General features: G+C 47.7%; 1 protein-coding gene across 2 annotated transcripts in view; it reads right to left on the minus strand.

Annotated features, from left to right (window-relative positions):
• Positions 1-4,073, minus strand: part of TNRC6A (trinucleotide repeat containing adaptor 6A) — a 39,664-nt gene extending 35,591 nt beyond the window's left edge. The window contains exons 1-2 of one of the 2 annotated variants that reach the window (XM_053366183.1): positions 3,845-4,073; positions 1,873-1,920 (exon numbers count right to left, since the gene is read on the minus strand). In XM_053366183.1, the coding sequence (XP_053222158.1) occupies positions 1,873-1,920; positions 3,845-3,849 (53 nt within the window). In that variant the 5' untranslated portion in view covers positions 3,850-4,073. Of the gene's footprint in view, positions 1-1,872; positions 1,962-3,844 lie in introns of those variants that run through there. The other variant, XM_053366185.1, reaches the window with a different exon arrangement.
• Positions 4,074-16,561: the final 12,488 nt, after the last annotated feature.

A 16,561-nucleotide genomic window follows, 5' to 3' on the forward strand; every position in this document is an offset into this window, starting at 1 on the left:
TTTATGCACCCCCTGCCTACAATGTCTCCCCAAAACCTGCTGTCTCACTTAGCTGGTTTCGGGAAGGCAGCACCAAGAGCTGGGGTCAACTTTTGGCCTCACCAACCCCTGCCCCACAACAAGGCAGTGTGCGATCCATGGGTTCCATGTTGAAGTACATTTGTGGCCCACTTGGTATGAAGAGTTATGATGGCCTGGTGTAAGCCATACGAAACTAGATGGGCCCAGTGGCCTGACTTGGTCTAAGGCTGCTTCCTATGTTTCTAAGAATTAAATGGCAATGTTCAGTAGATTAACAATAAACTACTCTTCTTGACCTTCTCCTGATGTGCAGAACTACCACAATTACTATACATTAAAAAACCAAAACCAAGGCAAGATGTAGTAGCCTTGATTTCTGCTCTGTAAACTCAGTCAGGGTTTTTCAGGATGTCTTTTTTTTAACTGTATAAATCTTGACAAGATACAGTTTTCAATTTTCAACATTTGGGTGTATGATCGGGAGGCTGTTAGAGCTGAAATGAGGTATACAGACTTTTAAAATAATTAACCTCCTGTCTATTGGCTAAGACCAAATTGTGGCCAGTTAAGAAGGGATCAGTTATCAAACACAGAGTGCGGCAAGGGGAGGGGGGTCTGGGTGGGGCTAGACATCATTATTTAACCATCTATTTACTTAACTGTAAATAGTGTATAAAAAAGAGAAATATGCAATACATTTTTAAAAAGTTAATAGGTGTTTTTGTTTTCAAAAAAATTCAGAATGTAATTAAAATCAATAGTTAAGCTAAAATTACTAAATAAAACACAGGTCAACTTTTAACATATTTGGGTAGGCATCCCTAATCAAAAGTGCTTTTAGTTTCTATTTAACGAAATGTATATACCACTTAAGCAGTTGACAAAACTACTAAGCAGTATACAATAAATATTTAAATCCTAAATAAAAAGTTAAAAACAATTAAAAACATATCAAAATAATTAAAAACAAAAGAAACTAAAATACATCAACATCTACATAACTGGATAGGCTTACATATGCAGAAATGCTTTAAGCAGGCCCCCAAATGGGTACAGTGAAGGCGCCTGCTTGATATCAATAGGCAGGGAGTTCCAAAGTGTAGTTGCTGCCACACTAAAAGATTAGTTCCTTACAAGTGCAGAAAGAATACTATCTGACATATATGCGTAATGCAAGAAAATAGAAAGCACCTGAGCAGGCACTTTGCAGGGTTTCGATCTGAGTGACCTGGGTTTGAAGTGCACTGCTCATTCTCAATTGCCTAGCTGCACTACGGGAATAGTGGTCTACCTCTTTGCAAAGATAAAGGAGGAGCATAAAAGTACTGAAAAATAATTTGGTCGGATATTTACCCCCCATTCCCACTCCAAACTCTTAAGCTAATTCCAAAGTTTCTATTACTACTGTAGTAATGGGAAGTTTCAAATTTTCCCGGCTATTAGCAAGCAGCTACTTCTCACACTCCTTAATACAGCACATAGAAAGGAACAAATGTTTATTTCACAAGATGCGGCTTGTGTTGAGTTCAAGGCCAGCGATGATTTCCAGCCAATAAAAATCCATTTGGCTAGGCAAGGAAGAAAAACACATACAGCAAACAAACCCTGCATTCATTTTTGCTCTTGCTTGCTTCTGGCAACAGTTTAAATGTAGCAAAAGAAAATATGTTCGGCAAGATATTTAAAGGAGTGGAGGACGCCGCTTCACAAAGGACCCCTCTGCTCAATTACTTTTTATAAGGAAGTTTCACCACATTTCTTTAAAACAAATCATGCAAACTGTCAATTGTCTAAGCTCCCAATTCCTATATGCCCTTCAGTTCATTCTCTGCCCATTTATTTCTGACTTACCTGCTTAGTTTTCTTTCGACTTCTTTGGTAGCTTTAGCTTCCAACACTCTGAAAAAGAACACACATATCCCCATCAAGAAAACAAGCCCAGGCAGTAACAAATCAGAAGTACAAATACAGGCATACTTGTCTGACCAACGATTTAAGGGATTGTTTAATTGTGCTCAGTTAAATGACAAATGAATATGCAATGAATAAAAATACACATATGCACTAGCTGATTGAGAAAAGCAGTGAACACGAACACATACGTTGGTGCAGGAGAAGCAAGAGTTCAGCAGCTGAAAACCCTCATCAGTCCCGTTCTGAGCACAACATGTATTTCTGGCACCAACAGGAAGACAGCCATGTCAACTGCTTGCAAGAAAACCCAAGGAAAGAGCTTTGTGGCACCTTCAAAACCAACACATTTAAAACTGCTGTTGTAGGCAACGACCCATTTAATCAGATGAACTAATGTGAAGGTGTAGGTGAAAGATAAGCGAGGCCCGCAAAAGCAGCTAACAGGATAGACTCAGATAGCACCAGAGACAAAGCTGAAATGCATTGAGAAGCCCTGTCCCAAAGAAGCTAGAACTATACAGCTCAGCACCAGCTTGTAAGATTAGCAAACAGAAAGTCTATTAATAATATAGCTTCAGAGCAGAAATTGCTATTGCTTGATGTGCTCCACAAGAACATCCACTGCATGTAGGGTACACCATACTTGCAACACTCTGCCCTAGGTGGGACTGAGGCCTAAGCACCAAACATGGAATCACAACATTAAGTGCTCTCAATATGTCCCAAAAGGGATTCAAATCTATGGCTGAGTTGGAAACATGCTGTAGCAACTTCCCACCCTCTGGGCTCAGAGCAAAGGAATTATAGGAGGTGGATTAACGGTTCGGCTAGATTCTACCTGCAACAGAACATGGTGACGTACTTACTTGTATCAGCTGTTTTGCTAAAGATGCAGCTGCTATTGTATACAAATGTGTGCCCAACAAATGGATGGGGTGGCATTTTCATACCTCGCCAGTGTTCATTCAATTAAAATAAGGGGGGAGGGGTGTTTCAGAACATAAGTGAATGGTGCTGGCAGCTAAAGAGGTAAAAGCTCAGCAACTTCTACTCTATGGAGGCCCTTCAACGCTGCTCACCCTGCAGGGATCTACAGAGGGCATCCTAAGGGTACAGCCACTGTCAGGCCAACAGGGTGGCACAGACTTTTCTGCTATTTATTACAACAGGGGCACCCCTCCTCTCCATCTAAGAATGCACCCTAGGGAGCTCGACTGAAAGCACCTCCTCTGCCCATGCACCCCTTTAGTTCTACTTAGATGCTATTTTTGGGTGGGGAAGACATCCTTTCCTTCCATCTGGGCAAATCTGGGGCGAGCAAGCTGCACCCCAGCCTCATTGCAAGTATTTCTCATTTGGCATAAGGGCCCCCACCGCCTCCTGTCTGCAATGAGCGCAGGATGGGTGGACGGCTGCCTGCGCTGCACTCCTCCTCCTCTCGCGCCATCCTCTGCTGCGGCCGGCGCGGGGAGGGGGGGGGCGAGCGAAATTTCCGCTTCCTCGCAGTGGCCCCCTTTCACGCTTTCTTGCATTTGCAGCTGAAGTAAACAGAAGAGGAGGAGACTCTCTCTTTCTCTTTTCCCCACTCTCTCTTCCCTCTCCCTCCCCCGGGCGCCATGCACCGCTTTGCAGCCTCCCCGGGGCAAGGGCGCACGTAAAGCGCGGGCACGGGGCGGCGGCGGGGCGCGCGTTTCTCTCTCTCTCGGGCAGCTCCGTGCAAGGCGGAGCGCTGGCGCAGCAGCAAAATGGGGGGGGGCAGGCCCGGCCCTCGCGCGCCATGTTTAGTGAGGGGCTTTTTTTTTTTTTAAGGTGCTGGGGAGATATATATGAGAGGAAAATTTTGTCCCGGCTGCACCTTGTCCTGCAAACGACACCCCCCCTAACCCGGACCACGGTGCCCCCTCCTCACCGCATGTGCTTTGGGGGGGGGCGGCGGGGGTGTCGACTGCTCCGCCTCTTATTCCCGGCGCCCCGGCCTGGGGGTCCCCGGCAGGGTGGCCTCGGCTGCCTCCTGCTGCTGCTGCTTCTCCACCCGGGTCGGCCGCCTCCGCCTCCGCCTCTTCTTCTTCTCCCCCCTCCCAGCCGCCGCCATTTCCAGCCTCCCTCACGGAGGAGACTCCCCAGCAGCCCCGTCGCCGCCACGCCCCGGAAGCGGACGCCCCGCCTCCCTCCGCCGGCGGGAAGCACTTCCGGGGGGGGCTCCCGTCGCCGCCAACATGGCGCCCTAGCAACGAGCGGGAGAGGGAGGTCGAATTGGCGCGGCGGATCCGCCGTGGATCGAAGCGTTAGGAAAAAATGTGGTGGAAGAAGGGGCAAAAGAGCCCCCTCCGTGGATGTAGGGATGCGGCTTATTCATCAGCTCAGTGCTGCATTTATTATAGCCCGCCTCTTTTCCTCTAAGGAGCGCTAGGTGGCGCACACGCTCCCCCTCCCCGCACTCCATTTTATCCACACAGCGACCCTGCGAGGTAGGCTTGGGTCCATCTCGCTCAATATTGCCCACACCAGGCACGTCCAACAGGTAGATCGTGATCTACCAGTAAATCACTGGACGTCTGTGGTAGATCACTGGCTCCCCCCAAAGAAGCTCAACAACTTTGGCTCCCCTAAAAAAGGCGCAACATTTTAGCCCTTCACCTCCAAAAAGCGGGGCTTCCCTCCTTCCTAAAAAAAGCGCTCAACAACCTTGACCTGAACCCCCCAAAAGAGGGTAGATCACTGGCAGTTTTTAACTCTGTGAGTAGATCGCAGTGTCTTGGTTGTTGGCCACCCGTGGCCTAGACGGACCGGCAGAGACTCTGCAGGGTTTCAGGCAGGAATCTTTCTCCCAGCCCTAACTGGCGATGCCTTGGGAGACAGAGCCGGAGACCTGCATGCAAAGCATGTGCTCTACCTGTGAGCAATGGCCCTTCCATGGTAATGTGGCCTTCCTGCCATCTCCCACAGATGTCCCTTTAACACCACATTTGTGCTCTTTTAGCTGTCTCAGCCCACCACCCCACCCTCCGCAGCTTGTGGCTGTGCCTTCAATATTTCACTTTTTATAACCTCCCTCTTTAATTAGTCTACCCATGGCATCCTACCCAACTGTTGCTTGATCTGTGTGAACTTGGCCTTCCATGGTGTACACTTGACTATGTCTTTTTATCACAAATCCCAAGGTCACTTTCCCTCGAGATTCTTGCCACTTCCACTCCTTCGATCAGTTCTTCCCTGTTGGTCAAGATTAGGTAGCAACTCCCCTCCCCCCCTCCTTCACCAAGAGAATATGAGATGGCACCTCTGGATGTTAAGTTGACTCTCTGCTGCCTGCCCCATTAATGAGCTACTCTTACCCATAAGCCTGCCAGAGATATGGCATATTATCAGCAATTCCCTCATGTCCCTCTGATGCTTTGCTTCTAACAACTTAAGGAGTTCTAGGAAAGCAAATTTCTTTGTGGATGTTTTTCGTGCTATTCAGAAATACAATTTATGATCTGAGCAATTACAACTGTTCAGTGTCATTATTTATATCAGCCTTCATGATCCTGATGTCCTCCAGATGTTTTAGACTACAACTCCCGTCAGCTCCAGCCAGTCTCAGAATGTGTTTTAGCCCTGCAGCTGTCCTGTGAAAGTTATGAGGTTGGGCTATGAGAGACAGGGAGAGAAATAGAGAAACTATTTTGCCCAAGGTTTGTCAGTGAGCTTCATAGCCTAGGAGGGATTTCTGCTGGCAGTGGGTTTCCCTTATCTGAGACCAAGGGCTCCTCTAGATTTCCTGTTTACTGAGCATTCATCTTGATTTGCTTATAGAAAGCTTATGCAGAAGTTACATGATGACCAGTCTTTATTGAGCATTTATGGGACAGTTACATGACAATGAGCATTTGTCCTGATTTGCTTCCTGTTAATCATTAATTCATCCAACACTTTTCTTGACACTTTCCAAATGCAAAAAGTTCATTTTAAAATTTGTTTTGCTAGGGCAACAGAGCACTTTAATCTCCTTTAATTGCACAAACCTAAAATTCCGGTATGTACTTTGAACCCTCCTCCAAGTTAGTGACAGGCTGGAGGCATCCCAACAACTGAGTTGTCCTTGAGTTCCTTTGCAAGCTGTTAACAGGTCATGATCTGGATCTGACCTTAGATCCCTTTGAAATCAATATGACTTAAATTAATTCATTACTATATTTGCTCATTGATTTCAGTGGAGCATAAGTTCAATAACAGACTGGATAAAAGAATCTAATAAGGAATAACCACAGTATGAGGCCACCAGTCAAATGTGTATTCCTCAGCCTATCTATCTCCAGTTACAACTCTGCTCTTATGCTCCACAGTCAGAGAGATCATATAATTCCTGCCATCACCAGCTTGATTTATTTTGAGTCGAGGCACAAAAGCAGCATTTAAATACAAAAGACTTGCAGGATTCACAGAACACTTGAAGCATAACAATCAAAGCATTGCCCCCACCTTCCTTTATCTTCCTGGGTCTGCAATTTGTAGTCAAGGCTTCGAGAAAACCTCAATAGGGGAAAATCAAGGGAATGGGGTGAATTTCCTGTGGCCTTTGTCTAGCATCTTAAGGAGAGGAGAATGGAAAACCATGAGCAAACCGCTAGTTTTTGGAAACATATTTGATTTGTGTCTAAATTAGTTGTATGGCAACGAGTTCTTGATGCACAACACAGTGGGCGTAATTTTAACACGAGGTTCGTGTTGCCCCTGATCCATTCAGAGAATGTTCAAATTGGAGTCCAGCGGGTGATTCATTGTGTACACCAAATCCTGCCCTTATTTGGTTGGGGCCAAGAAGAGAAAGCAGAAGAAAGCACGGGCAATGAATTGAAGCCTAGCCCTCGGTCCTGGAGTCTCCCTTTCTCTCAGAAAAGAGAAGAAGCAGAATATCATGCCAGTCCTTTGATTAAACTAATCTTAGTTGAGTTCTGTGAACTCAGGAGTCAATCCCACTACTTCTGGTTGAGTCAGTCTAGATCAGGCTGTGCACCTATTTATTTTTTGAGCTGCCGTCAAAACAGCTGCTGAAGCAAAACAAAAAGATGAAGCCAAGCCTGGGAAGAACCTGTGGGTTTCTGGTTCATCTCCAACCTGATCACCATTGCACAGGAGAAGAGCCCAAGTAGGGCTGATGAAATGAGAATGGGATCCTTCCCTTTTATGGGCCAAACTCCAGGTGATGTGGGGGGCTGAAAGCAGGAGGAGAGGGCTGGAGGGCCCCCCCTGCTGTTTAACCCTTTCACTGTCTAGGTAAAGGTAAAGGGACCCCTGACCATTAGGTCCAGTCGTGACCAACTCTGGGGTTGCGGTGCTCATCTCGCTTTATTGGCCGAGGGAGCTGGCGTACAGCTTCCGGGTCATGTGGCCAGCATGACTAAGCCGCTTCTGGCAAACCAGAGCAGCGCTCGGAAACGCTGTTTACCTTCCCACCTATTTATCTACTTGCACTTTGATGTGCTTTCGAACTGCTAGGTTGGCAGGAGCAGGGACCGAGCAATGGGAGCTCACCCCACCGTGGGGATTCGAACCTCCGGCCTTTTGATCGGCAAGTCCTAGGCTCGGTAGTCTACTGTTAGTCAAATCAAAATTGCTTTTCTCCCCAATTGGGGAAAAGGCGCAGGGTCGGGGGGGGGGGAGCAGCTGGGAAGGCCAGTACTGAGTAGGCAAAAGGGATAGGGTTAAGTAGCCCTGCTCCCACCATAAAGACCTAAGAGGAGGCTGCTGGATCAGGCCAATGGCCCAAGTAGTTCCGCATCCTGTTCTCACAGTGGCTGGCCAGAAGCTTGTGGGAAGCCTACAAGCTGGAGATGAGGGCAATGCTCTACTCTCAATTTCATACTCTCTCCATGCATAGCCAGGCCCTCCCATTTCCTGCAGTGTTTGTGAGGACACAGCCACACACAAAAACACATTTCTCCAAATTAGTGACATGCACTACCTTTGGAGAGCTGTTTCTCCAAAAACAGAGATTTTATTCAGATTTTATCCAGACGTAACGGATGGATTCATTCAGCCTTCCCCAAGCTGGTGCCCCCAGAGGCTTTGGACGGTAACTCTTGATGAGGCTCACAATCCGAAACATGAATGGGCACCAGCTTAGGGAAGGCTGGGTTGATCAATTAAAATTCATAGGATTAATCAACTAGGCTTCCCTTAACCAGGCGGCTGCCTTGTCTAGGTGATATTCCCAGGCTGCAGGTGAGGTGTGTGTGCATGTGGTCCTGCTGCTCTTCCCCCGCAATGTCCAGCCTCCTCCTCTCTGCTGCTCCTGTCCACTCCTGACTAGCCATTTTGCCCATAAAAACAAAGGCTGCTTTTGAAATGGATGCCTGGCCTGGCAACTTGCCAACCTGTAATAGGAGACAAAGGAGCAGAATACAAATGGGGGGGAGCTGGGAAGCACAGGCAAGAAGCACCGCAGAAGGGAATGCAGGTTGCCATGGAGACCAAGGCGGCCCAGCCGGCGGTGGGGGGGGGGGGGAGAAGGAGGAGGAGGAGAACCTGTGCGCTCCAGTTGGGCTCAGCACCGCCATCTGCAAGCGGAGGAATGTTGGCACGGAGCCCAAGTGTAGCACTGGCGGCTGCTTGAGGAGGAGGATGGGCACCCGGAGTGGCCGCCCAGGGGAGGGTGTCCTGTTGACCATCATGGCAGATGGTAGAACCTCCATGTACAGGGGCAGCCTACCACCCAGAAGCATTTGCTGAGCACAAACAAGAGGGGAATGGTGATCAGTGTTGCGCCCTCCACATGGGCTTCCCTAAAAGCTTCTGCTGTTGGGAACAGGATACAGGGGGCTGGATGGACCTTGACCTGGTCTAGCAACCTAGTTCTTACTTTCAAAGAATTGTGGAGTTGCAAGGGACCCCAGTGTTCATTTTGTGCAGCCCCGTACAATGCAGGAACCAAGAACCCCTGGCAGATGGCCACCCAACCTCTCTTTAAAAACCTCCAACGAAGGAGAGTTCACCCACCTGTGGACATCCATTCCAGAGTCTTACCATCAGAAAGTTATTTCTAATGTTTAATCATTCACTTTGATGCTAGGCAGGAGCTTACAAACTGGCCTTGTTATTCATGCACGACTAATTTATCTTATTTTAATGAACATTAAAGTAGCTGGCATTCGTCCGTTTCTTTCTTCGTGGGAAAGGGAAGTAAGAAAACGAAGCTGAGGGGAAACGCAGCATGGAAGGAAGGAAAGTCTCTGAAATCTATCTGTAGCTCTTCCATAGGCTTTTATCAGAAACGAGATCCCTTTTCTTGGAACAAAATAATAGTTATGTGCCTCATTCAAGGGCTGCCTCTTTGCATATTCCTCTTGTTTCCCCCTCAGGGGTCCGATTCACTGACACAGAATATAGTTACTCCTCTCTCTGTGTGTCTCAATCTCTTTTCAACTTTCCACACCACCACTTCTCAAAACAAGACACAGTTCCCCCTTTGCTTAAGACAAATTTTGAACAGAAGGTGCATTTCAAATTTTGAGGAGTACTGTGGGTGCCAGTCACAAAATGGCTGCCATGGTGCTCCCCACCCAACCTCTGGGCAAACTCATGCTTACCATAGGGAAGCCAGCCATATTCTGTTGGTCCTGTGAAGATACAGCTGTTAAGGGCATAAGGACCCTATTCCCCCCCCCAATGACAACTCTAACATATGGACATAAGGAGAGTCAGCTGGTTCAGGACAAAAGGGGGGGGTGCATCTAGTCCAGCATCTGTTTCTCACTGTGGCCAAATGTCCCTTTGAACCTAGGAATCTAGATAGACTGTCTCTGGACCTGGAGGTTTTACAGCAAGGGTCCTGTAGCTGGGTCAGGCCACAGCAGGCCCATCTAGTCCAGCATCCTATTCTCACAACCAGGTGCCTGTGGGAAGCCAGCAAGCAGGACCTGGGTACAAGAGCCCTCTCCCCTCTCGTGTTTCCCAGCAACTGGTATTCAGAGTCATCCTGCTTAAAGCAAAGCCTAGGCTGCCAACCTGTTAGATGCCTTAACTACAAAGAGACTTCTGAGTAGACACATATGCTAGTTGTACTACAAGTACAAGGGACGCAGGTGATGCTGTGGGTTAAACCACAGAGCCTAGGACTTGCCGATCAGAAGGTCAGCGGTTCGAATCCCCGCGACGGGGTGAGCTCCCGTTTCTCGGTCCCTGCTCCTGCCCACCTAGCAGCTCGAAAGCACGTCAAAGTGCAAGTAGATAAATAGGTACCACTCCGGCGGGAAGGTAAACGGCGTTTCCGTGAGCTGCTCTGGTACGCCAGAAGCGGCTTAGTCATGCTGTCCATATGACCTGGAAGCTGTACGCCGGCTCCCTCAGCCAGTAAAGCGAGATGAGCGCCACAGCCCCAGAGTCAGTCACGACTGGACCTAATGGTCAGGAGTCCCTTTACCTTTATCTTAGGCTGCCAACCTGTACTCACTTACTGGAAGTTAGATGCATTAAATACAAAGAGACTTACTTCCTAGTAGACACATATGCTAGTTGTACTGCAACTTAGCTGTACAGTTAATTCTTTTTAAGTAAATTCTTATTGAGTACTTGGTGTTGGGTCCTGCACAGCAAGAGACATGCCTCAGCCACTTCCCAAAGCTTTCACGTTTTGCGTTTTGGATTTTTAAACACCCACATGCACTTATTCTGTAATAGGATTTGCAGAAAGTAATTCCTAGGTGTTACCCGATCTCAGACGAACCCAACTGGTTGTCTGGGGGGGGGGGCGGCGTGGAAGGAATGGCAAACCATGGAGCGTCCGAGAACTGCTTGAAAATAAGACAGAGGATTGTAGCCAGCAGTTGCTCAGAGCAGACACATTGAAATGAATGGGCCTGAGTCAGTCATGTTTATTAGTTTCCATGGGTCTTCTCATTGGTGGGATAGCTCAGTTGGTAGAGCATGAGGCTCTTCATCTCAGGGTCATGGGTTTGAGCCGCTGTTGGGCAAAAGATTCCTGCATTGCAGGGGTTTAGACTAGATGGTCCTTCGTGGTCCCTTCCAACTCAACAATTCTTCCGCAACCTCTTAGCTGGAGACGTTGGGGACTGAACTGTTTGCAAATGACACAAAATATGGCCTCTGCAACCACTGCTGCAATGAGACTCCCAGACAACAGGCCAAAGGGGAATGTGGCTCTTGGGCCCCCAAAATTTAGACACCTCTATCTATACTCTCCACAAATCCTGTCAAAGAATTCCATAGCATTGTGATTCTTGCATCACAGGGGGTTGGACTAGATTAGGGCTACCAGACGTCACCGGTTCCCGGGGACAGTCCCCGGATTTGCAAATCTATCCCCGGACAAATTCCCGTCCCCAGAATGTCCCCAGATTTGCAAATCTGGCCCCAGGAAACATGGCAGTGGCAGCCTCAGCAGCCCATAGCCAGTCTGGTAGTGCAGTTGGCTCTGGCTGGCTTCAGGAGCTGCTTGCTGCTCTCTGCCGTGGCGCCAACCATTTTTCCTGCGCCACGGCAGCAAGCAGCAAGCAGCTCCTGAAGCCAGCCAGAGCCAACTGCGCTACCAGGCTGGCCCCTCCTGGGCAACGGCCGCCTGCCCGTGACTCCCAAGCCTCCCCTGATCTGTCAAAACAAAAGGGGAAGGAGACCGGGGAAGGCTCAGAAGTCACAGGCACGCGGTGCACCGTTGCCCAGTTTTTGAAAAAACTGTGCATTTATGTTTCACAGGGTGCGAAAGAAGGGCTTTGCATCTTTATATAATATGCATGTGTTCTTGGGCCCAGGGTCTTTTGCCTCACCATCCCCACTACTGACTCCCTGTTGCTACTCAGCTTCAAAAACAGCAAAAAAAGTGTGTCCCCGGATTCATTGAAAAAAAATCTGGTAACCATAGGCTAGATGTACCTTTGGGCCCCTTCCGAATTCTACAGTTCTATGATTCCATGTTGAATGGCCACCTCCTGCTGCAGTTGGAGGTGAAGCTGTGGTGGTGGAAAACTCCAGGATCTTTTATGCAACTGGTGAAGGTGTACCCATATGCCCACTGTAAACCCGGACAGCTGCTCTCTAAGCACAGATGAGTGCAGTGCCTGAAGCTGCAACATGTAAAAGAAAATGATTAAAAAAATAAATAAATTGCATTACAGCCATACATGCAAACACAACACAGGAAGACTGGAGCTTATGTGCAAGCAAAAAGGAGGTGTTTTGCTGCCTCCTGCAGGCAGGGACTGGACACTGCAGCCTGGAATTGAGGGGGGAATCTCTGCCATTTCCCTACCCATCCCAAAACATGTAACACAGCCGGCAGTGATTATTCAGCGATGGTGGGAAACGCTCTGTGCACACCCAGTGCACTTCACATGTTCCAGAGCTGGTCTGTCATCCCCTCAATTAGCTCAGAAGCAAATTGGGGGCACCCCAAATAAAAAGGGGTTCCTTCATGCGCCTCTCCCTTCCCAGCACAGACTCTAATTCATTGAATATAATTTTCAAAATTCCCAAAATTTACACAGTGCTCCTCATTATTATCTTCTGGAAAGAAAGAGGCATGGCGGCTACAGATCTGTCCTGGCTCTTACTTGGGCCTCCTCTAGAGGACATGTTTATTCCCCCTCTATCCTGATTTGTTTGCAGAATGAGCAGCAGTCATTCCGCATCCTGACTGGCGCTTGTGAGGTGTTCTTCCCATCAACTGTTTGTTCATTTTCTATGCGTTTCTCCATCACTTTTTTTCAAAACCGTAGTTTTTATTTTATTTTTCAAGTGGATTTGTTGCGCTAGGGCAATAGAGTGCTTTAATAATCCACTTTAACTGTGCAAACCTAAAATTATGGTAGGTGCTTGAATCCCTACTGAAAAAAACAGTGGCAGTCTGGGGAGACCCAGAATTTCAGCTACAGATCATGGATCTTGGAGATCCATACAAACAGCTTACCAGAAGGTTCTCCGATGCTTCCCTAGGTGTCTGCGAGTCCACACATGTACATCCCATAATTAATCATATAAACCTATGGAACATAGGAAATTGCTGTACACCAAGTCAGGCCAACAGTCCATCTAGCTCAGTGTTGTCTGCACTGACTGGCAGCAGCTCTCCAGGTTTTCGGGCAGGAACTCTTTCCCAGTCTTACCAGGAGATGCCAACAATTGAATTTGGGGGCTTCTGCATGCAGGGCAGATGCTCCACCGACCACTGAGCTCCACCTCTTCTCCAGATATAGCAGTCTAATGAATCATGTGTGGTACCTCTGCGGGTCTTGTTAGCTTGACAAATTGCAGTGTGTGAGAATGTGGGCATGTCGACCTGTTCTCCAGATTAAGATCCATTAGGTCCTTTGCACAAAATTGCATCTCCAGAATGGGGGTGGCAAGTTAAGCAAAAGCAAACTTGAGCGGGATTCCTGCCTTGCCTGTTTCACTGGTCATCTGACTGCATCCCTGGACATTTCAAAAATTTGTGAATGGGGATGAATGATGGTCAGTGATGATGAATGAAAACAAGTTGCAGCTTGGAGATCGTCCAAAGTTCTTGAGCTTTTTTTGGAAGATAGCCGTATCCAAGCTGGGCCCTCCAGCCACCGTGCCACCCAGTGCGCCCCACCCCCGCCTCCCTATGCTACTGATTGTGCATGAAAGCACACCATGCATTTATACCACATTTATAGCACATTGTCCCACCCTGACAGATGGCAACACAACCTCTGCTTAAAAACCTCCAATGGAGAGTCCGCCGCCTTCCAAGGGAGTCCTTTCTACTGTCAAACAGCTCTTATCATCAGACCGTTCTTCCTAACGTTTAATCAGAATCTCATTTTTTTGATCACTTGAATCCATTGACTCAGGTCCTTCCCTCTGCAGCAGCAGAAAACAAACTTGTTCCATCTTCCACGTGACAACCCTTCAACTATTTGAAGATGGCTATCCTGTCACCTCAGAGTCTTCTCCAGGCTAAACATACCCAACTCCCTCAACTGTTCCTCGTGGGGCTTGCAACTCAAAAAGCAAACAAACACAAACAACCCACCGAGCAAAATATTTTTCTGCTCAGTTGGCAACTCAGCTCATGACAGAGCAGGTTGGTGGCAGCTTTGCTGCAGGACAAAACATCATTGCATTTTAAATCCATCCTTCCTGCCATGAACTGCTCAGAGTAACATGCATAGCTCCCCCCTTTATCCTTACAACAGCCCTGTGAGGTAGATTAGGTTGAGACAGAGAGAGAGTGAGGCCCAGAGTCCCTCTGTAAACCTTGTGGAGGAGCAGGGATCTGAACCCCGGACCTAGCAGTCTGACAGTCTCGCTAGCCACTCCAACACCTGCCTTTTGGAACCCAGAATTTCCCTGTCCTGCTGGAATGCTGCTCTTGGAAAGGGCCGCTGCTGTGGCGACGGCGGCGCATGGCGCCATGTGCTTAATAATGCCAGTTAATTTGATTTGAGGCACTGCCTCATTATCACAGACAGCTTGCAGCGTGTCAGGCCAAGATAATTACAGCGTCTCTCCACTGATGGTGGCAGCTCATTCATTTCCCCATTATCACTGGCTTTCCTTGGGATCAGCACCTCTCCTGGATTCCCTCACCCCCCCTCCCTAATTAGGTTCCATTCATTCCCATCCAGAGACGCCTGCTCAGACTCATGGGCAAAAACCAGCTCTATTAAATGGACTATTCATTGCATCCAAGATGTAAGGCCAATTGCCTTGATAAGATTGCCGGTGTGCTGTGTTAAAAAGCAGGGTGGGAAGCGTGTGACATCTCACCAAGTACAGATCCTACCTGCCGCTACGCCAGGGGTGGCTAACCTGTGGCTCTCCAGATGTTGCTGGACTCCAGCTCCCATCAGCCCTCACAGCTAGCATGGCCAACACTCAGGGATGATGGAAGTTGTAGTCCAAAAACATGTTAGTCTGCTTTGCCCTATGAGAAACCCTGCTGAAGGCCTGTGTTTGGAGCTGCCTCAGGACCATGTTTGTCTGCTTGTTCCACCTGCATGGCATCTGATTCAGTAGCAGAGGTTAAACAGACAATGAGGCAGTGTCAGCAGGGTACAGCTTCTGCACAGAGCAATGCAAGGAATGTGACTCCCATGAATTTTGGAACTGGGAATTTTGCTGGGCACTAGACTAGACTTGGAGGAGCTGGAGACTGAAGGACCAGAAAGAGCATCCGAAAAATGGACTAGATAGAGTGAGACCCAGTTTATGTCATGTCTGAAGGTTCAGGGCAGATAAAAGGAAGTGCTTCTACACACAGCACCCGCCCTGTGGAATGCCCTCCCATCAGATGTCAAGGAAATAAGCAACTATCTGACTTTTAGAAGACAGCTGAAGGCAGCCCTGTATAAGGAAGTTATTAATGGTTGATGTTTTACTGTGCTAATTTGCTGGAAGCCGTTCAGAGTGGCTGGGACAACCCAGTCAGATGGGCAACATCTAAATAATGAATTATGCATTATATAAAGTGTTCATTACAGTAGTCACTAAAAAAACCACTATCTTCCTCAGTTCAGGCACGATCACCCAAAAATAACCACCAAAAAGCCAGACCATTACATTTACCTTTTACTATTCAGTCATCCAGAGAAGGGTCAAAGCTCAGTGGCAGAGCATGCAGAAAGTCCCAGCTTCAATATCCAGGTGCGGCTGGAAGGAAACTCTGCCTCAAACCCTGGGGAGCTGCTGTCAGTGTAGACAACACTGGCCTAGGTGGCCCAAGGCATCAGCTTTGGTCTTCCCAGAAACATTGAACTGGGAGTCCAAAGATGCTTTCTCTCAGAACTTCTCTTCTACAAGGAAGTCTGCACATGCTCTGAAGACCAAGACTCCACTAAAGCAGGTAACATATAACTAGCTATATTAGACCGACTTTATTACTTTTATTTGCAAACCTGTCTCTGTGTTGCCTTGCCCTTTTGCCCCAACAACATTCTTCCCATTTTGGAAATTTGGCTTCATTGGTTTTAAAAGACTAGAATTGTTCACCAAAAGCTTTCCCCAGTGCTACGCTTGCCTGGCTAAGTTATGTTTCTGTAAAGACTATTCAAGAGGTTCTGTGAAAGATCTGGTGCTTTGGGCTTAGGGGAAATAAATGCAGTAATCTCTGCTTTTGTATATTTTGTATATTTTCCCCTAGAGCTGTTCTCAAGGAAGCGGTCCTGCCTCTCCATAATACAGTGGTATACGCTTCAGGTTACATACACTTCAGGTTACAGACTCCGCTAACCCAGAAATAGTGCTTCAGGTTAAGAACTTTGCTTCAGGATGAGAACAGAAATTGTGCTCCGGCGGCGCAGCGGCAGCGGGAGGCCCCATTAGCTAAAGTGGTGCTTCAAGTTAAGAACAGTTTCAGGTTAAGAACAGACCTCCGGAACGAATTAAGTACTTAACCTGAGGTACCACTGTAATAGGGTTAGGCTGAGAGGGACTGAGTGGCCCCAAAGACTGGCTAAGTGGGGATTTGAACTCTGGTCTTCAGACTCAAAGTTGCATCTGACTCTAACCACTGCACCACACTTTTCTTCTTCTTCTTCTTCTTCTTCTTCTTCTTAATAATAATAATGTATATGCCACCTTTCAGGAAAAAATACCAAGGAGTTTCACAAGCAACTGTAGGCCAACCTCAAAATAAGAGGAATGTAACCAAATGTAAAATTGCAGC

The sequence above is a fragment of the Podarcis raffonei genome, chromosome 14, assembly GCF_027172205.1.
Source record: "Podarcis raffonei isolate rPodRaf1 chromosome 14, rPodRaf1.pri, whole genome shotgun sequence".
In the NCBI taxonomy this organism is placed as follows: domain Eukaryota; kingdom Metazoa; phylum Chordata; class Lepidosauria; order Squamata; family Lacertidae; genus Podarcis; species Podarcis raffonei.